This window comes from Opisthorchis viverrini (assembly GCF_000715545.1).
Source record: "Opisthorchis viverrini unplaced genomic scaffold opera_v5_15, whole genome shotgun sequence".
Lineage (NCBI taxonomy): Eukaryota > Metazoa > Platyhelminthes > Trematoda > Opisthorchiida > Opisthorchiidae > Opisthorchis > Opisthorchis viverrini.
The window spans coordinates 2,078,021-2,100,735 of NW_008751671.1; the positions used below are offsets into that span (position 1 = coordinate 2,078,021).

Consider the following 22,715-nt stretch of genomic DNA (forward strand, 5'->3'; position numbering starts at 1 on the left):
AAACAAAAATAACCGTGAAGTTCTACGCATTATTATTTGGCAGCTGGCTAGATTGGTAAATAATTGGAAAATTTGTTTATGATTTGAACGGCAGCTTGTAGAAAACCTTAAACCAGTTACAATCGGCTAAGTTCGGTTTGCGTGCAATTTTATGAGTATCACGTATTGCAGTTGAGGCAGATTGCCATCAGAAATCATGCTGTTCCAGACAAAACTAGTGCTGCCGAAGCCGAACTGCCCACTTTTGTATCAAATAGTTTCAGCAGGCCAAGATTTCCTAGAATACTTTGAAATACTGACGTAGCTTTTGTAGCTTCACAAAACTGGATCCTTCAGAAAACCAAATCCATGCGTGGTCGCAAAAGCTTGATCATAATGACTGGAACAAATTTTGCCTGCCGTTCACCGTCAACCAATAACTTTAGCGTTCAGAATTTCACCGCTAAGATTCACTCTGAGGGGTCGCGCAGCAAAAGCAAGTTGCCCGAGTGAATTTGGTACCTCAAGAAGTTTTCGGTATATTCAATGACCAAAAGATGGTTTCCGGTTGCGCAGAGCTGACTTGCACAAAATGGTAAGAAAAAACTTCAGTGGTCATTTTCCCGAACATTTTCCTATGATACTGATACATCTGCCGAAGAACACGAAGTTAGTTGCAGCTACAGTTTCTTATGAATCACTCTAGTGAGTATCATTTGGTATGATGGACACAACAGACTCAAAATAACGGCGGGGAATACCCCGTGTTAATTTCAGTTAATAGGTGGGTGTCGATAGATGGATTGGCTATTTGGTCGACCAGAAGGGAATAGCACTCTTTTCGCATTTTTCAGCCCCAAAGCCTAAGCTAAAGGAAAGCTGGGTAGAGCGGCCAATTTCAGGTTGAGATCCAACAGGGAGTTGGTTGCTAAACATTTTGGACGATTTAGGTTATCAGACACATTATGCGCCACTGAGACGGGGAAAAACAAGCCTTATTCCCCTTACGCCGCAGTCTACTTACAGCGACAACGTTCTCATGGTAGTAACTTGCCGAAGCATCTGGAACCCTTTATATGGACATTTTCAAATGTCAAAATCAGGCCACCTATTGAGATCGGTCACTTAATTCATCCACAAACTAACGACTTATACAGTTCTTTTTTAGCATGATGCTGAGCGGAAAATCTGTTTGCCTGGTTTGCTTGATAATTTTCCCTATATCAGACAGACGTCAAACCGGTGGGTTTATTTTTTAATCAGAAAATCGTTCAGGGTAAAGAATATCATAGGCGGAAACTTCAGTTTGGATTCAGCTGAGCCATAAGTGGAAAGTAAATGGTTGTGCAACTGGATGTATTCTACTACTTTCATACAACTTCTATTCAGTACAAACACAGTGTCATGGAAAACTCGGACAATGCGCCTAACTGATGAATGATAAGATGGACAAAACTGGTTATGGGCGTCTGAAGAATTTGTAGCAATCTCGTAAGCCACTTTCTTCAAGAAGGTGTACAGATATATTTTTAATATCGTACCGATTGCAGGTGGAAAATATCACAAACGGGAGATCCAACCAGGATTCTGTTGCGTCACCCGTGAAGAGCAAATGATTGTGTAAGCTTGTGTTTCGGTGACAAAGTTAATTGTGTGCAGGTTTCAAGAGTACTATTTTTTGAACATGAATTGTTGCGTGGCACTCAAAAGGAATGAGCGCAATCTGTGAATGGGAGGTTACTTTGCTTGATCCCCAAGGGGAGAAAAAAGAAAGCTGACAATATAAGGTGGCGAACTTGAAAATGAGCAGCTGGAAGGCGCTAGGTGATGAAATAAATCATATTACATGACGGTTACAATTACGCATACCGAAGAGTTCAAATGTGTGGCCACAGCGTAAGCACCTAGAGTGTCAGCTTGGAGACATTTAATCGTCCATTACTCTAGCTGTGTAGAATTAAGCACAGAAGTTTCAAGACTCATGGTTTTTCTGTAGACAATCCTGATTTTCAGTGTAAACAAGGAAAATTTAAGCAAATCAAAGAGTCAGATTTTGGCGGAACTTCGAGTTGGGTTTTCAGAAGAAAATTACGCTGTTTTCAATTTTCAATAAACAGCCGAACGCCAGATAGAGAAGATAAGATGAAAAGTGTATATTACGGTCTTTTAGGTCTGACTTTTTTCGAGTCTCACCGGATGCTGAGGTGTCCGGACATTATTCCTCCACTGAAGGATATGCGTCGCCCATTTTTTCAAAAGTTACCAAATTGATCCATGGGTGGGTTGTGCTTGTCCTCGGGTAGATTTGTGAAGTCCCCAGTAACAGAAGAAAAGTACCAAAGTTGGATCGTTTTCTCACGGGAATCCTAGATAACTTATTACTTCTCAGTTAGCCACCACCACCAAAACAGTGATACATCATCATATGATAGAATTTGGCTTCAAAACGGAAGTTTTTTGAGGACACGCTGATATCTTTGCCTCTTTAAAGAGTTTATTTTATGAGGATTTCGTTGGAGAAGCCGTCTCAATATTGGAAAAATGAAACTCAAAAATGATTTTGACCTCCATTACTCAACAAAAAAGTAGCAACGCTGCTCATTTAGCATCCTAAAAGCTTCGACCTCTCTGAAACATGGTGAACTATTGCACTTCAAACACCACTTGGGTAGATGAATTATCTTTTCTGAATCAATGTACTCTCTTAGGTCGATCCCTTTGGATGTGAGACTTTGTGCATAAGTGAAGAAAAGACTGGAATGGCTTCACGGAGTGTTTGTCCATGTGCAAAGGGCTTCGCTAAATTATTTTATAAAAAGCCATCCCTAACACTGGATGTCATCCTTCCTCCATCGTCTGTAACAAAAGTGTAATGTGACAAATTTGACGATTCTGTTTTAGAGATAGCTACTTAGGTTATCAGTTAGGGTATACCGGGTAAGGGCTTTACCCTCTTTGTAACATAATATGCTCGATAGACCTCACGAATATATAAAAACATGTTACCCGACGTATCTGTGGATTCCGGAAGTGCCTGTTTTCCATTTAGAATATTTTATTCCGTGTAGAGATCAGACAGACCAGAATAGTTAAACTCTAGCTCACGATGGGACCAATCAATTCAGTTTCCCTGTTTCATCCATCGTTCGCCGGCCAGGCAGTACTGCCTTGGAGCCCCCTAGAAAGAACAGACACGTCCTGCCCATGGTAGGCATGCTTACAGGCCGAAAAGGAGCAAAATGCAATCATCTGAACATGTATCTACAAAGACATTATAAAGACTAGAAACAAACAGCGAAGTGACTTACTGAGCGACAAATTTACGGGTAATCTTTTAACAGAACCTACCTAAGACAATCAAATAAAGGACAGAACAGTAGTCTATAAGTAACTTTCGTGTATCCTCATTCGGGTGGCTGTACGGGTAACCGTACGCTGGTTGCAAAAAATGAGTTTTTTTCACTAGATTTCACTTATCTTCCTCATTCAGATAAACCCATGAAATCAAGAAACCTAATTTGATTGTATAGACGTAACACCCTGCTCATAATTTTGCTGAAAATTTTCTGACAACCCACGATCGGTTTTGCTCATCTTGGGGCTCATCAAGTGGGCGCAGTTACCGAATTTCTCTCAGCCTCACATTCTAACTGAATCGAAACTGCGAAGTGCAGCAAATACGTTCACACGCGACAGCGTCAGCTGCGGTTCGGGTGTATCTCTCGTGAAATACAAATTAGCGTACAAATGAGTATATTTCGCTAAGTTCGTGCAGTTTAGGATCAAGTAGAAGGTAGGTTTGAGGGAAACTCGGGAAGCGTAATCTGAAGCAGCACATTCACTTAAAGAAGAACAGCATGAACAACAGTATCAGTTGGGTCTCCAATGAAAACCAAATTATGGTACGAATAAGCCTAATTCCAATGTAGCTGTTGTGCGTTTAATGGGCTGTAGGCAGTGTTATTCCTATCAAAGCTTTAAGGTGGTGTGCCGTGTCTCGGCAGATCACTGGGAGTTTACGCCAACTCGACCAATTGCTGATGCTGATTCAATATTAGTCCGACTGCAAACTATTATCCGTTTGCGTAAAAACAATTCATTAAAGGCATTCAAGTTCAAATGACCTAAACAATCACAATACATGTGGTTTATTTGGAGTCTGTGAATATTTCAACGATTTTCACATGATGCAAACGGTTGTGGAAGTTGCAATTTCTTCGAACAATATGCCTCATTTGCTTTCAAACTGTTCACCGAGACATACTTAGGTGAATCCATTGGTCACCAGTTTCCAGATCTGTGAAAGCGTGTAAAACACGCTGTCATACATCCATCACTCTTTTATAGGCATATCGTGGCGGCAGCTGTTTGTATGGAATGAATTAGTCCAACATATCTGTTGGATTCGCAAACATTTTGTAACTAATCAGTGTTTAACAACGCCCACAAAATCGAAGCCCATTTCTTTAAGTCTGCATTATCGGCTGAAGAAAACGTACATCCGTGGAAGTTCCCTGGCGACTTAAACCTAGCTAAAAAAGTTCGTTTTATTGCGGTCAGAAGAAATCAATCCAGGGATTTTTCATTGAAGACAAGAGAGTATTTTTCTCTGTGCATCGACAGAACACAAAGTCTTTAGGGGGAAACTCAAAGCAATTTTGGCAAGACCATGGTGCTTGAAGACATGAGAGCAGTGATATCATATTGGCGGGCAGTTGTGAAACCAAATAATGACTTGTTTAATAGTTTACAGGAAAACAAAGTGTTGATATTTTAACACAACGAGAATCATAAAGTTGTGTGCCTGCGTCAAGCATCACGTAAGACTAAAAATATCAAGCGTGTCGGATTTCTAAATAAAGAGACAGCATAAAACATTTAAGTGGGTGGGAAATGGGGCAGCGAAGTCGGATTATTCTAAAATAACTTTGGATCTGAACCAGTTGGTATTCTTGCTAGTAGGAGAATTAATTCACTGATTGCACCAAAGTCCACCGTACGGCCAGTATGTTTCAGGCGACAGTCGGTGGGCAGTCTGTCTGAATTAATTACTTTCTCCATATGCAAATTCGACATTCGGGTCTGAGCGAGATCTTGCCGGTTGAAAGTGATTCACCTCGTAGGCAATACAAACATTTTCTGATGCACTTTTGCGAATGATTGGTATTGCTCCCTTGATATCGGTCGTTTCTTCTTCTATTTGTAATAAACTAGGGCAAGGTTGGATAAGCTTTCTGAAGCGCTGAAATTAGATAAAGAATAATCACACTGATACAAATAATCCGGTTCAATAAAGAAATATCCCTCATCTTCCGTTGGAAAGAGGGTTTGTAAAACCTGACCTGCATTTTGAATGCATGGACTGGCGGCTACACAGTTGCAAATACCGCCCTATTATACGAACGTTTTTTGGGGAGCTGTGTGGTTTTATATCTTTTTGTCACTGCTATTCGTAACGTCACATCGGTAGTTATGTTGTGACCAGTGTACAGGTGCAGCCCTACCGAGGTGCTGGTTTTTCACCACACCTCCGTGAGTTGGCATATTTTGATGTCGTACTGTTGTGGCATTTTCCCTAGATGACCAAACAGTTATGCCATGAAGTACCTCGGGATAAATATAATCTGGCTTGATATCAGATGATGTTACAGGAACTGCGTAAATAAAGGGTCAAACGTCATTTGGGACACCTCAGTTTGAACAACTTGAAAAACCTTATCCAGTCATCTCGACAATTTGATGAAAACACCACGTGAAATATATCTGGACGTCTCGAACTAGAACGTTCGTAGACTTCGTTGGAGGGATTTCGATCGTCGGTAATTTGAAATCGACGAATTTAGGTGCCTGAAATCGTAAAATAACGAGAAGTGTTTCTGATATAACACAACGGAAGCTTTTATTTGTTGGCAGTGCATTGGTCGGTTGATCATTGAAACTAGTTCTACTAGGCATAGCTTAGGCTTGTTAAAGGACAATTCAGAAGTAGAGATTTTGTAAAATACTCACGTAATCACAAAAAAACATTAATTTCTTTTGACTTGGATCGAGATGCTACAAACTGCTTACCTCCGACACGGTTCCGGATGTCTTGCATAACTGGTAGATTGCCACGACCGGAATCGCTAACATGGGGGTCCCACTCAATGTCCACCCGACCACAGTGGCCCAGAGAGGATATTTATAATCACCCATTTGCAACGGCTGATAGTTTGAAAGACCATAGACGATGTTGAACTAGGGGAGTGAATAACAGGAGCAATGCGTAAGAATGTTTGGATGTACTGCGCACAGTGAAGTTGGATATTCATTCGTCCTCTCATGTAACCAGTATGGGTTTGTACTGTCAAACTGGAATGGGTCAAAACGCTGTCATTGAGGCTTATGGAGAACATTGTTATTGTTGTTTTGAGGTTGTTTTTAAATGCGATACGTCATCATCGTGGGAATTACGTCAGCGTTCAAAACTGATGCTTTGCTGCCGTTTGGCCATGATTTAGTTGGAAGTCTGATTGTGAAGAACCAAATGAAAGTGGGTAGGGAAATGATTTATTGCTAGTTTATCACCTTCGTTCCAAGGTGTCTACATCTCCAGACACTCATTCAGGCAATCCGGATGGAAGCTGACACCAAAAACGCCACTGAAATCTATGAGTAGCCAATACTTGAGGAGTCTCTAACCAGGGGCGGTGGTGGTCACGTGGTCTCAATCCTAGAGGGCGAATTGTATCGACAGCACCCACAAGTTTCGTAATATCTTTCATATTCCTGTACCAGTTTCATGCCTCAGTTCAGCTTCTTGAAAAGGACAAGTCTCAACCATACATTGAAACATCCCATAGTATAGCCTGATACACGCCTTTGACATTCAGGGATATGCCGTTTAATTACCATGGGTGTCTCAAATTGGCAACAGTAGTGTAAGCCAGACAAGTTTATTGGCTTCAGCTGTCACCCTACAATCGGAACTGATGCAAACTCCAGGATATGCAAAACGCCTCAGAACTTCCAGTGCCTCTCTCTAGAATGTGAATGGCGTTATCAGTGACTGCATATCCCGAAGCATCACCTCACGCTTTGCAGGTGTGAAGCTCATAACGAAGGACACGATAACCTTTACTTGCTTTCCAAAAACACTTGCGCCACCTTCTTGTCCTCAAAGGCGAGAAAGAATTCGTCAGTAGCTATCTGAATACTGGGGTTTTGAAGATCTTTCAGTGCTTCATCATCTCATTCATCACAAAACTGAATGGGTATGGATAGAGTGGGCATTCTCGATGTACAACCCTTTGTTTACGAAAGCATTCGGAGAGCCTTTCGTATAATCTCACATGCCTGATAATAAAAAGGCCTTATTATTTTACAAACTTCAGAAATATTTCTTACTGGGTAAGCGTGTCAGGAAAAAGGAACCGGACAACCGAGCCAAATGCGCCCCTAAAATTCAGCTGTACTTATATGGTGGTGTTCTCGCACCTGATGGAGTGGTCAAAACAACCCCTACCCAAATGGAATCATGTTTGATTGTCTTCTACAGTGATTTGTGAGACAAAGACAAAGGAGGACAAGTGACGCCAGGGGTATCCTTATGACTGAAATCAAGCTGATCTCCATGGGCTTCTCCCACTTACTACGAACCCAATATTAGAAAGTGTACACTATTACCGACTCTCTCCAGTTGTTTGGGTCAGTTTCTTTTACCTAAATACAGTGAAACAGATCAGACTTGTGCTGACTGTGGACTTCGCATCTATCTTTGAACAGTACGGGAGGGAGGTCATCCGGATCAGAAGCTCGCTGGCGCTTGAGGGAAAACATGCAGTCAAAACCTCCGAGCCTTAGGGGGTTCCATGTTCGTCATATCGGGTGCGGCGGACCCGGGTTGCGGGCAGCTAGTGGCCACAGTAAACGTTGTTCGAAGTATTCGGCCTAATGGTCTAGGCGTTCTTCATTACGAATACGATGTTTTGTCCCATGCAAGATTATATCAGCAGCACTCTACGTGCAACACTCGACACGGCGAATGATCCGACCTCATTCTGGATTGCGCGGAGACAGATCGGTCGGACCCATTTCAAGACCTGAAAGAATTCGACCAACGGGTGATAACCGGCCTTAATAAATTAGTTGAAAATGAAATTTAGGAAGAAACATGCACAATAAATTTAGCAAAGCTGCTGGTAGTATATTCAAATTCATCAAGATAGGATTGACTTGCGGTAGAATGCCAAAGCTGTAGGCGTCAACCAATGCAGACGAAGCAATTTTCTTACCAGTCATTTTCTGTATCAGAACAAAGAACGTGGATTTGTCGTGACCCCAGAAAGCGGTGAAGAAAAGATCTGTGTTCGCCACTGGGGAATTCCCATTTTATCAAACAGAATCACTACGCTTTATTCACTATATAAANCATTCACTAGCGTTCAAATTAGCCTTATTGTGCTTAGTCCGGTTCCTTATACTTCCTTAATTAGGTCATGTCAGGCGGCCACTTTTAGTTTATAGTTCCCCGACTGTGCATCTGCCTAGCTGATATGAAGCGATGAAGCTTGCTTGCTGGATGATCTTGGCTTGCTTTGACCCTCAGTTGTACCCTGTGAAGTACTGAGATCACCTGTGTGTAGGTTTTGAATCAGATCGAAACTGCTGTTGGCTTATGCAGTTGCCTTGTGATATGTTGCACTCTTTGCATTGCCCGATGAAGATGACTCAGAAGAATAAAAAGACTGACAATCAAGCTTTCAGTTACATAAACGCTCTGGAAACAAGATAATGGTTTCGAATATAAGGAGCGTTTATACAGACAAAGCGTTCCTAAAATATACTTCGCCAACGTTTTCTTACTCCTTACAAAAACTGGTTTTAAACGCTTACAAAATTTGCGAAATGAGATCAACAATTGCAAGTCAAACTAGCAACACTCATGGCAAAAGAGTGTGTCAGCCAGTGTGCAGTGTTAGTAAGTTCAACAGTCGAACCCGCATCGATGTGCCAACCCTCTACAGGAGAGTACATACAACTACAACAAAGCACTCTGTTTCATTTAGCTTTGTCCTCTGATCAGCTCTATTTAATTCAGAACGGAATCTTAGACAGAGTTAATTTGACTCTGTTTTTTAGAGAGAGAAAAATCAGAGCTCTCGGTGAACCCCAAATATTGGCACAATGATGAAAACCCAGAAAACTGATGCAAATTCGACTGGCGGTCTCTAAACTGATGGCTCACTTTCCGGTAGCACTAATTGCAAAATAGCAGATGGATAGGCTTGCAACAAATACGTCGTAGAACAATTCGAACCGTAAGATAGCCTTAGGTTATTAGAAACATGAAATAAATAAGTTATCCATTCGCCTAAAATAGCGCAAGATGAGATATAACTGCGAGGAAATGTTTCATATGTGACAGGCTGTTTGATTTGTGAGGTGATCTTCTTTGTCTAAGATAGTTATGTTAGTTCATTAGACATTGCCAGCGTGATGAAGCAATACGGTACAATTCTGACCATATTGTATCTTTGTGGTCTGGATTATATTTCCCATTTCAGTTGGCTTATATACGGCCACTTTTATGGGCCTGGATTCTTCCTGACAATTCAGTCGCGCGCATTTTTGAGGATACCTGACAATAAATTGTCAGACGGAACAATACAGGCAAGCTTAGCATTGTATCTTCCAAATCGTAAAATGAGGGTTAAAATTACGGAGTGATTTGGGTTTACACATGACTTAGGTGATTAAGTGTTGTAACAAAGCAATAGGAACAACTTCACCTGTGGCCCTGAGAATACTTGAACCAACTGATTCATCTGGAGTAAGGTTCACAGATGTGCTAAATAGATTACGAGAAAGAAACATCATCGCAGCCCACTCACCATTATGAATACTGGAGCAATGAACTTCCACGTGATTCGCCAAAAGATTCCCGGTTCGAAGCCCAGCATTTGTTTTACGTTTTTGCGAAAACGATCCACGCCTCAAAACATAAGCATTAGCTCGCGCATCTTATATCTTACCATAAATCCAGGAAATACACACTGTTTCACAAAATACAGCTAAAAGTATGGGATATTCCACGCACATCCTTTCGAACAGATGAAAGAAATATATCCCACCCTGAATTGGAAACAGATAAATAAAGAAACAATTACACCACGAAGGTGTTGTCATCAAAAGCAGTAAACAATTATCACAAATAGTTAACGACAAACCCTAGTAGTCCCAGCATTTTACAAGTTGCATTAAAAAAGAGCGTGAGGTTTAATTAATACAAGAACAAAACGCCTGCGGTTTGTACAGAGAACTGTGGTATACAGAGACCGTTACTGTATCTGCCATAAGGCGATGTGACTGCTGCGACATATGGCAACATGCACTGACAAAAGTTTTGAAAGCTTACCTTTTTAGTTGAGGTCAAAGGCATGGATTTTTACCGGATAATGGAGAGAAACAAAAGTGTTTTCAAAATATAACGTAACACAATATGGTTCATGGGTTTCGGTGCTCCCAAAACCGTATAGTGGTCGGTGCTCTTTGCGCAGTGAATTTTTACCTAACAAATTTACTGTTGGCAAGAGACGTTTTGTTCTGAAGGCCATTATTTTTCACGGTACCGTTATATTCAAAAGTGCATGTGACGCTCTTAATTGTCCCCTCATTAGATTCCAATTTCGATACACTCCCACCAAAAAACTGTTCAATCATTGGTGCTTCGTCGAATGCCATAATCAATTCCAATAAAACCAGTCTCTTAGTCAGCCCAGTAATGCTTGATATAAGAGCACTTTCTGTTAGCACATGGTGCCGTTTTTCTTTCAAAATAGCTTCGGTAGTGTCGGAGCTGGACTACATAGTCTGTACTAAACTGTAAACGCCCTCGCTTGCAAACAACCGTTCAGCCATAGCCCCTTTTCGGTGCCTAGCTGCTATGCCATTTGAGAGAACCACGAGGGTTGAAGCACTTCCAGGTGACTGCCAAGTTTAAACGGGAGAAGTCGGGATCCAGAGGATGGGTGTGAAACACGGATCTTCCAGTCAGTAAATCCGCTCTCTAACCATTAAGTTATCTCGCATCCAGGTTCACCTTATTTAAACCATTCACTGAAAAAAGGAATTTAAGTTGTTACCATTCATGAAGCGCTCTGAGGTTCAAAAATTATTCGTCAGGACTTGGATGGCTGTGTTGCCTAATCAAGTACACGAACCGTTAAGTTCACACGATTTGTCAGCCGACAATAGTGTACAAGTCGAGATGAGCTACCATGAATACAAAAGAGGACCAAAGAGAAGGTTTAAATGTGACAGTTTCATCTGATCTGCTCGCTTCTACCTGATTTATTTGCATGCAGTTTCCACATACACTGGGATGTTTACACGAGCCGCGTAATGAATGCTCACAAAATTGCTTACGGAAAAGGGTTATATGATGTAAAATGCCCAGATCGTCTCCAAAAGCTGCAGTGAAAGCCGTCAGAACGAAGAGAAAATTGATGATTCATATGTTGGGGACAACTTTTATATAGGGCACTCTAATTTAGGACAGAATAAAATTCTGTTCGTTGGATTTCCATGTCAACAAACTCTTAAAGGAAACAAGTTTCACTGTAAGACGGTCACTGTAATGAAAATAGTCGTTTTAGAATTGTTGTATTGTTGTAGACAGGCGACAGACCTAGGTTGCACTTAGCCACACAGGTAGGTCCGTGACGCTTAATTGAGCTTTGTACATGCTGTACAGCTTTGTATCTGCAGTTCTTTGCACAAAGTATTGTGAATCCCTATCCTAATTGTAGACAGCGAACACATGAGGGTTCAGTTACCTGGCTTTTATTGGGATTTGAGGGATAGGGACATCAGATTTGCTTAGGTTTTCTAATAAATGATAAGAAAGCACATTGTTCTTGAGTTTATTGTCTCGTTTTTTAAAAATACCCTCTCTAAGTTGAGAGCGAAAAATTCTAGTGACTACACATTTAGTAATGAAGTGAGATACAAAAGTATTGGACATAATATGGCCGGAGAGTGCGCGATCCTTATAGTGATGGTTATTGGCCGCAAGTACTGCGCCAATTAAAATGCTTCAATTTTTATGCTGGTATGAACAGGTTTTCCAAATGCGATTGAACTTCATCCCAAAAACATCAAGAACCTGGTTTGGAAAGTTGAGATGCACTCTACAATTGTTTCATCTGTGTTCGGACTCGACAGAAGCCTTCTACTTGTGGATCTCTGTGGGGATTCGGAATCCTTACACTCGAACCGGTAACTGAGGCCATAGCGTAGGGCTAAAATTAGAGTGCCGTCAGAATAACAAACTGGCCAGTGGAGGAGATACAGCGTGACTTTTTTCTTTCAACAATGCAGTTTGCATCAGGTGGTCACGTATATAATGGCTTCTAGAGTTATGGCTTCTCAGAATTAGAGTTCATCCTTTTCTAACACTTCAACGTTTTTTAACTGGAAGAGGAATTTTAGAAATTTCAGTGAAAATTTCATACTGTAAACAAGGTGATTACGAACAACCGAGAAGCACTGAAAAGTTTTTTTCATTTTTGTTGGGAATTGTCGGCAGTGCGCACCAAACGAATTCCTGAAGAGAATCGAACCCTCAATCTCCAATCGAGTGACATACGACCAGGATGTTGGACCACTTATAGCTGATAAACAGTGTCAGTGACTTAAATTTTTACCTATACATCCTATCTAGAAAACCATAATTTCACGCATTGTTTCGCAGTGTATCTACAAATGACGCCTCAAGATTTCGTATATTTTACTGGAGCACTTGAACAGTGTGAAAAATCCCGTGGGTACCATAGACAGTCCGGCAGAGAAGCACTAATACTTTTCACGAGGTCTAAGGTGCGGGATATGAACAGTCCAATTCAGGAACTGGAGAAGTTCTTCAACATTCTACCATCGATTTTGTTCTATGCTGGCACTATTAAAAACGGGAACGTAAATCATTCTGGAATATCGTAGTCAATAATAGTCTCACTGCTTTAGAATTTAGCAGCATAATTTAAGCTTTTTTTGGGGAGCATGGAAGTCACGTTTAGGTCCCATAGCTCCTCCGGAAAGTCATACACAAGAATGAGTGTAGATATGTAGCAAAACCAGCGTGAGCATCTATGATGGTCACATTCATGTAATAGTTGGATATGGATAGTTCCGTCAGCTTCTCTTCTCGCCGCAATAAAAACAGTCATTGCAATTTTGCGTCGACTCAAGTACGAAACTCATAAGTGGTCTCGGTTTCATTCACATGAGTGTTCAGCGACTAAGACGCAGAGGTTTGTGGTTTAGACTCAAATCTTGCTTCTCCCCAGATTGGTGTAACCTGGCTCTATCTCAACTCCCTCATTTTGTTTGATTGCCACAACAGCAGTGTGCCAGAAGCGTATCACGTTTGACTTAATTTAATTTAACTGACAGTTAAAGGTTAAGCTGGAAAGCGCGATTGAGTAAAAACTTCTACCAATGAAATGAGGGCCTTTGAGAAACATACTTTGCAGTGCGGGACAGATTCGTAGAAGAGACCTAAAGAACGAAATTGCCACGAGGTGTGAATATGCTGTTTGGTGATCAGGTGGCTATGGATCCGTTTGCCGAGGCTGGCAAGTGAAATGCACTTTTGAATGCATCTTCGAATTTTCAACTCAGCGTTCAACAAACCTACTTGGAAGACGAAGGAGCATTTCGCGTAGGCGGTACATTAGGGAAATCAAACTACTAAATATTCACAAGACTGATAAAAGCTAAGATAGCAATAAACCCTTTCTTATTCTAATGTATATAAAAATCATGGCGGGTCGATATGGTCCTTTTACGTCAACATTCGAGATATTTCGAATATCGTTCCAACTGAAACATAGGGCGGCCTGATGCAGCCTGGTAACATCGTAAACGAGAGATTCGTCTGAGGTCCATGTGAGTCTCTCGAAAAACCAAACTTGTTTGCAGCTGAGTGTATTTCGATAATTTCGTGCAATTTGTTTGACGCAATAAGTTTGACGGAAATTCGGGGGCAGTGCCCACATGATAAGCCCCACGAAGGGAAAAACCGGTCATGGGGTGTCGGAAAATTTTCAGCAACCTTATGAGTAGTGCATGAAGTAGAATTTAGTTTGAAGTATGCTTTCGCAGAAACAAGAATTTCTTCTCCTAAGAATGGTTGATAGATCAGGTTTTTCAAGAAGCGATGCAGCGCACTATCAAACAGATGTGATCTTCAGGAGAGAAACCGTTACTTTTTCTGGCAGTTGGGTTGTTTCTCCAATAGGGGTCAACTTAAGGTTAACTTGCATGAATTTTAGAGGTCAACTGCATGTTTTTTCACTTTTCGTTGCGTGATTTTCTCACAAGGCATGCATGAGACAAATGGGGCCCCCAAAAATAATAGCGAGAACAAGGATAGGACCCACCTGTGTAGATTCCAGTGTTCCAATGATGCAGTAGAACGAAAAGAGGAACAATACAAATAGTTCGCGGTGATGAGCCAGGATAGGATATTCATCACTCAGTGCAGTGATAACAGCTTCTGAGCCACCAAACTGTGGATAGAAGGCACCGCGTGGGGAACGCAGATAATTTATTTTGCATCCAAAACTACTGAAGTATATTAGGGGATTAGGGCATAAAATGAGTGGAAACTTTTAGAAAGACAAAGTAATCTGTCAACTACAGACTTCTGCCAACCATTTATATTCTTGGCTCATCAGCATTTCATCGCAAATTCACTAAAATCAACGGTAACATGATTCATTAAATCGACCGCTGTTTAATAAATAAGAAGATACATAAGAAAATATTTTCTACGCTTTACAATAGAATCATGATTTTTAGTAAAAACTAATCAGTTGCATTATTGACGGCAATGTATCAGGGGCAAATACTGCTGAAACTCAACCGCCAGAAAGCACTGAGAAGCTGCCGTTGCACATCAGAAGCCTTTTAGAGGCCAATGTGACAACGGCTCCGCTTCCTATTCTTAGACATCCAGTGATACGACTAACAAGGTTATCACTTGCTTTCATGCAGTTTGGATTGCAGCCTCCCAAGTCGTGCTGATTGCCTGAAAATCATCTATTCTTCTCCCCCGATTCAAATACTTCATCATTTTAAAGAACCACTCACCGAGCTGTCGAGGCCGAGAGTCAGCAACATTAGGAAGAATACAATGGACCAGAACACAGATCCGGGCAAGGTTGCCAGAGCTTCCGGGTAGACACTGAACACAAGGACAGGATCTGGGAAACGGGAGCTAGGTATTATAAAACATGTGAGATTGTCGACATCTTACTCTGTGGTGCAAAATGGAACTCAGCTATAACCATTTGGTGGAACTTTAAGGAAAATTTGTCTTCAAGGGTTTCCCATAAGCCTTCTTGTAGCTGAAGGATTTCAGTTCAAAATTATTTAAAACTATTTACACTTTCAAGGTAACTACCGATAACTCCGCTTGAAACGGTACAAAAATTGATCTCCAAAGCTTTAGAGCCCCTTTTTTCAACCGATGTAAAAAGCCGGTTTCGTATCACATCCCAAAAATTGCAACTCAGTGGGAAATGCTGAAAGCCTGGGTCAAATCAGATATCCAATCAAAAACCATTACACAATTGGCCTGTTACAGATTTAGGTGCAAGCTGCCTGACTGAGCTATGCTGGGTTCTTCTATCAGTGGAGTACGATTCTAGTATGCCTTGGATGCTTCATCTTTGGTCAGCGCACTCGTTAGCAGACAACTGAAAGGTTCGTTTCTGGTAAAGGAAAATTATTTTTGTAGCTACATGTGAAATATTGTAAAAATTCGACACATGTTTACCTCAGTGGGACTGTTATTGCAAAAGGGTTTGCCTAGATGTTGGTTCACAGAACACCGTCACAAGAATAAAAATGCATTTAGCGCAGCTTACATAAGTCTCAATCTGTCTGATTAAGTGAAAAATTCTCGCTTTTCTTGGCACATACGAAACTGTCGTAGATGTGTGAAGAATGAAAATCTCTTTTTTGAACGTTGGTTTGTCTGTAAATCAACTTATTTAATCTGAATACGCCGCAGGCACACACATACACATGCCGCTCCGCACACATCACGCGTCTCACATAATTGGAGGATGAAAGTGATTAGACGTTTGACTAAAAAAGTAGATTTATACTTACCATCTTGGATGACGTCGGAGACTAAAACAGAGCGCTTGTTTGCCATGTACCCCAGCATGCTGAAGACCACAAAGCCGGACAACATGCTAGTGAGTGAGTTAATGGTTGCCACGACCAATGCGTCCCTGGGTGTAACAAAATAAAGCGACGTGGAATGAGCTGCGATGTTAAACTTCGGGCTATGTGGTGATAACACGTGCGATGAGACAAGGTTATAACATCCAACAAGACAATCGTTGAACAAGCAGTCTTTTAAGTAACCTCAACCAGATTCAGTAAAAAGCGTTTTGAAAAACGATAGGCTAGTGTGGGGGAGTGTATAAATTACTCCTTATATGTTTTGTAATTCCTTACACTATTCTAATCAACCTATTAAATTGTCCGGAACAGACAGGCAACAGACTACGTCTAATGGGGCCAAACGTACTTCCACAAAACTAGAATGGGGAGATCACTGAAAACCAACAGAATTCTCTACAATCATTGTGTTCTATCTGCAGCTAATATGGTAGCCTTATTTTCCAGAATGTAGTACGCTCGGTCAATAACCAGGACGACAATAGTGTGAATTTTTTGCATTTGGCCTCGTATATAACAAGATTAACAGAGCAGCAACACTATTCCGGCCTTCAAAGAGAGTAGCATTAATGAGCTACCAAGAAGTCGTGGAATGGCTCGGTTCCAAATATACATTCATCATGGCAAACTGGCTCCCATGAGAAACGTTTTCAAAATGAAGCCAGCTGAGTCATTCTGGTTGAAAGGTATCGATTGTGCACGTGCTAGTCAGTGGTATAAAAGCTGTTCAACAGTGGCAAACACAACGGAAATCCGATGGTTGACAATGTTGACGAATTCCGAGCCAAACTAGGCCCTGTTAAACAGTTTGAGCTCCATATGGTGCATAATATGGAAAGTTGAAACTCCAAACAGCCTAGTAGAATAATCGGCTGGCGTGAGCAATCCTTTTCAAGGATTTCTACGAGTTGAGTGCAGCGTCATTTGGGTCCGCTGTTGTCTTCCGATTGGTTTGTTCCTGAAATCAGTCGGCAGTCAGATGCGATCAGCATTGTGGGTGTGAATTAACTCTCTGTGTGTGTGTGTGTGCGTTGCGGGTGCGCCTGATTGTGTGGGTATTTGGCTGAGATGTGCCTTTGTTGTTGTGCTGTTGAGATTCTTGCTTGCCCCCTTGGCCCCCATGCGCAGCAAGGTGTGCAGTAAGTTGAAGCCACCACGGCTGACTTAGTTCGGTTGTGCGTTAATCTAGTGATTCAACGCACGCTCATTCCACGTATGAATCGAATCGGTCAGAAGGATGCGCGCTTTATACGGTGGCTTGTATTGAGAATAAGAATGCAAAATCCCAAATAAACGTTTCAATTTTAAGCGCCTGGTTTATTATGCTTTGACAGAAATGCAGCAGCTGTGCAAGTTGGAAGAAGACCAAAACCATTCTGAAGTGTATTCCCATTGGTGAAATAATTCAATGCTGAAACACTTCCAACATTCAAAGCTGGTTTCGTAAACTGGGATCTCGTCTGAATATTTGAAAGTATACGAAGTAGGTACAAAGTTTGTGGTATTCATTGGAGGTGGGTCGATAATTTAAACTCTGCATTCGGAGACATGCTTGCTGCCTGGCTTGCCCAATGATTTCGGCGATACCTACTTACTGCGTGTTCTAAACTGCAGAATCGTCTTACTGGTTCAGAAGTCATGATCATGAAGACGCATTCCTAAGTTTGGTCGGAATCAGTACACTGAATTTCATTGAGTTCAGTTCTGTTGCATTAAGAACATATGTGGAAATGTTGTTTTAATTTTTGTGGTACGATTTCAGAAACATAACCGTGTCAAATGTTGAATGATTTCAGTTGCAGCAGTTTAGGGACGGCTAGATGTATTAAATTAGCTCTGTCACTGGTAGAACAGGATTGCATCACTGTTAGCCTAGAGTATTACTGCCGTCTAATAATCAGCAGAAGACTTAAGTAGTTTTAAGTTGGATGCTTTTTTATCGCCTGGTTTTGTCCGAATCCAAGCTGCTTTGAAAACACTTACCTATAGACGTTATTGTGGAAGTCGTTGTAAGAAGCGTAGGCCATAAGGACTCCAAAACCTGGACCTAGAGAGAAGAAAACCTGCGTCGCGGCATCAACCCATGGTTCCGCGCTCCTGAGTTTGTCAATGTCTGGTACAATGTAGTATCGTATTCCATCCAAAGCCCCGTCCAAGGATAAGCCACGGAACAGAAGAATGAACAGTACCACGTATGGGAAAATTGCAGTGAACCATACCACCTGGAAAAGGTAAAAATTGCTTGGATACCAAGCTTCTTCTCAGAACACAAGAGTATCGCGTAAGCTGGTGAAAATTATCTCACGTAAAAGGTTAGTGTCAACACTACAACCGAGTTTGAAGGGGTCACCATATTCAAAGTGTACTTTTGGAAAAATGTACTTTCTCCAAGTGAAGACTAGCGTCCTTGGTCAGACACAAGTATATTTATTTGTTGAAAATATCGGAGTGTGCCACCTCTGGGAAATAACTTTTGATAGATTTTTCAGTGTGCCTTCTCTGGGTTCGATTCCTAATATTACTATGTTGCAATTTGTAATGAGTCTGTCTAGTGCCTACATCAGGTGGTAGTTGTTGCTTCGAAGCAAACTCAATGAGCGTTCGTTCAGATTATCCATGGACTTGGATGCTTAGATCCCTCTATCCGGGAAACATCATTATTGTCCACATTATACCCAAGATTTTCGGAGTACGAGAGGTTTGGCAACTTATTTAGTCGATCAAGGATTGAAGAAGACTTATAAAATTCTGAAAAACCACCCCATAACTTATTCTACAAAAGCTGTATTCCAGTATAAGCTTCTGTTACACCAACATCAAATCGAAGCTTACACTCTCAAACTCATAATTTACCAGCATCTGTAGCAGTAATATCCTAAGTCTGCTTGGTTCAAACAGCGACAGACTGAGAAGGCACTAGGGAGTTCCCATAACCTGTGTTCAATACAGGTTTCTCCACTTGGTAACTGGCACACAAACATACTGCAACAAGAATTTTCTACGGGGGAATTTCGGAGTATGGGGATTGAGTTGGAAGATTCTTCAAATTAATGTAATGTAGGGGTTGACATTTACACTATAGTAGCCAGATCTTTCTAACCTTTCAACAAGACCAGTATTAAGCAAGACCAGTGTTAAGTATTTAAATAAGTCTGATGGCCGTTCATTCGTTGATCTACGTTCCATAACTTATGCCTCGCAAAAGTGTAGTACGGCCCTTGGAGTTTACTGATTTTTCTATGTTTTTTTTATCAGTGATCGGTTAAGCGGCAATTCTAAAAGAAGAACAAAACTCCTCGGCGAACAAACTACAACCTCTAAGGAAGTTAAGGCGTTGGTTCTTTCAATATACTGTTGAAAATGCTCATTGTGGGCAGCCTAAAGTAGTGAGTCATCTTCGGACGACTCCTTTAAAGGCATATTGCATTGAAGTAGGCGATTACTTATTCTTTTCTATTGCATTTACTCAATCCTAACTTGGCCCCCAACACAAATTGCAGAATGTCAGTTCTTTTACTTTCACGGTGAACTGTTCAGTTTGTCAGATGAAGTGGAGTTGAGCTGTCAATAGCCTAAGCATTAGGTGTGATATTATAAAACATGATTCACTTATAAATTCTAACAGCAACAAAAAGAGTTCGTTCAGTTCTTTGCGGCTGTCTGTTAGTCAAATTGCCAAAGGGAGTCAAATGGTGTTCTGTTGCATATGCACTGCTCAAAACTGACTTGCTTTGTCCTCACCTGTTGTGAGCTTGATCTTTAGTCGTTCTAGATATAGTCTTAGCTACGAGAAGAACGATGGGAATAAAATCGTTCAGGCTTTCATCACAAGTGGTACATTCTTTGTTTTCATCTGGTAATTTCCAAATTAGTTGCTGAAGTCCTGCACAAATGGTTTTTCTCTGTGAGTCTAACGACTTATATTCTCAGTAAAAAATTATTAATCTATGTTTACGCGTTCATAGCTCACAAGTAAGGGTTGACCGGAACACATCATGATTCGAATAAAAAAATAACCTCACGAAGTTAAGAGTAGTGGGATTAGTTCTCAGCCGTAGTTCAAAGGTACTGACAGCGATTCTGGTTTCAGATTTATATGCCCTCTTGTATTACTTTCATGGTGGTATACAACACCTCAACTTTATTGTCCATAAACGCCGCAATAAGCTTGCATATTTGCACAGTCGGCGGTCCTGGCCTTCTTTTTTTGGTTTGACGGAAGTACTTCAACATTCTAATAGTAGGATCGTTGCGGCACTGATACATTGTAATATCAAGCACCAGACCGTTTTATTTGGCGTCACTTTTGATACAGATTCCTTTGCATTGATTGGTAGATCAAGTATTGGGCAATGATTTGCCAAAAAACAAGTCATGATGAAGTTGGACTGAGTGGTCGGGAAGTCAGTTCCACTGATTATCCCATCTGAGACGACTGATCAAAACTCAAATCCTAACACCGTCTATCTCTAACTCGACTAGATCTCTGCTAATGAGATAGTCTTCAGGTAAGATTGAAACACTTTGCCTAGGATGTGTGATTTACGATATAACGCGTTTTGTTATTGCAAAATGAGCAAAACGTTGTAAAGGAACCCAGTTTCTCTATTTCATTCACAAACAAGACCTCAGTAAAATTGGCAGTCTTAATCTTAATCAAGATTGGCTTAATTATTGAAAGTTGGGAATCGGATCCGGTTATTCCATTGCTTTTTTGCACACTTGCATGAAAGCATGTAAAAACAATGAGCACAATGTTATTAAAACCACTGGTATATCCTTTCTCACGTTGACGATGGGTAATCCACAGATGCTGGGATTATAAGTACGGTCCTAAAATGGCGTTTTCGTGACAATTTCTAGCTTAGGGAAGTGGACGGCTGAAGTCTGTGCCTCAACGAAAGACCAGAGACTGGTGCCGGAGCTGAGTGCCACACCACCGAACCAACTGCTAACGGCCAACAATCCTTGACGTGTTCATTCGCCTATGTTGCTCGAATCGTAACTGGAGTCAGTGGCCCAAACGTGGTCTTAAATTTTGTCCCGTGCATGACGCTTGCAACTAGCCAGTTGTGTACTGTCCTGCAAAACGTCACCTAGTGTTGGCCGGCGACTACAGTGTGGATTTTGATCGTTCACATTTCTTTACATTTGGTTCAAACTCAGGAGTAAAGAGCCAATTTTGCTGGCCTAGATTACTATCTGGAAATTGGTGGTGTCGGATTGTCCTCATGGGCCATCGGTCAAGATGGCTCAGTCTAGGTGCCCCATTTTTAAGTGTTCTCACCGAGGTGAGCGTTCAACTAATCATCTCTGCAGAGTGTCCGATAAAGTCTGCATCTTCTCAGACCAAAACAAAGTGGCGCGAATGAATTCAAATTGGATACCATAGCACCTGAAGAGTTTATTCTAACAGTTTTTATAGTCTCCATCTTGGCTCTTTTCCGATCCACGTATGGCTCCCATTTTTGAAACGATAAAAATTACCTTTCCAGATGTATGTATTCCTTTCCATAGACTGAAGTAACAAATAACCATCACCGCGACAAAGCACAAAATGACCGGCCATTGGACACGTCCCAAATTATCCAGGTTTGTATCGTTTGTGCGCCCTAACACCTTGAGGCTGCGAAAGCAATAAAAAAATGTGAGAACAATGGTGATCATAGAATGAGTTCAACCAGTGGAGAGCTACAATTTAGCCCTATTTAAAGCAGAAATCGTTTGCTTGAAGTGAGAAATTCGAGTTACCCACCACTTTTCATAGGCGTGCCGTCCACTCATAATGCTTGTCGTTAGAACCACAAGAGTAGCTGTTGAACCGTACCCAAAATAACAAAATACACGGCACCTTACCCACTATGCAAACTCTTCGGTGGTCTAAATTTAGATGGTAAGACGCTTTCTTTCAATTATCTATTTTTACTTTATAACACAGTGAGAACCAATGTCATAATTTCTCCGTCATCTCTACAACAACTGAAATACCGCCTTGACGGGTAACCTACAAAATTGGCCTATCCGTTGAATCCAACGAAGCTGGAAACATTTTTCTGGAACTGATAAAGTACGATGCGATGTGTCGAGCCAAGTAGCCTGATGAGTCACCGTTGATAAGACCGCCGTTGAAAACCATCGTCTTCCTAAACACGTGATGTTTTCCAGCTATAGTGCTCAGCGTAGGCCAAGCGATGGACCGAGTTTGCAAATCGTTAGTATGAACAGTTTGTCACATCGTGCAACCTGAACAACGGCTTGCAACCAGATTGCGATAGAAAGTTTCCGAATGTGAAGTCATTAGGTCTTTTATGACACAGTTGGAGTTCAATGTATGAATCCAATAGCCTTCGGAAACCCAAAGTTTTTTATGACCTATCAAAGTTATTATTTCCGAATGCATCACTCTGTTCTTTTGCAAGTTACTGAATTATGAAAAACCTTTCCGATTAGTCCTTGAAAATTTTGCTATGCCTTGCGTTATTTGTGTTAAATACTTCAAT

At 41.2% G+C, this 22,715-nt stretch overlaps 2 protein-coding genes across 2 annotated transcripts in view; one reads left to right on the forward strand and one right to left on the reverse strand.

Annotated features, from left to right (window-relative positions):
* T265_01416 (hypothetical protein) overlaps positions 1–22,715 on the forward strand; it is a gene marked incomplete at both ends in the record, with an annotated part of 88,737 nt that overhangs the window by 21,983 nt on the left and 44,039 nt on the right. The window lies entirely within an intron of this gene.
* Positions 7,803–22,715, reverse strand: part of T265_12790 (hypothetical protein) — a gene marked incomplete at both ends in the record, with an annotated part of 30,383 nt that continues 15,470 nt past the window's right edge. The window contains 9 exon segments of the mRNA XM_009165490.1: positions 7,803–7,908; positions 9,852–9,980; positions 9,993–10,092; positions 13,841–14,071; positions 14,400–14,586; positions 15,108–15,205; positions 16,067–16,262; positions 18,199–18,437; positions 21,703–21,841. Coding sequence (XP_009163754.1) covers positions 7,805–7,908; positions 9,852–9,980; positions 9,993–10,092; positions 13,841–14,071; positions 14,400–14,586; positions 15,108–15,205; positions 16,067–16,262; positions 18,199–18,437; positions 21,703–21,841 — 1,423 coding nt within the window.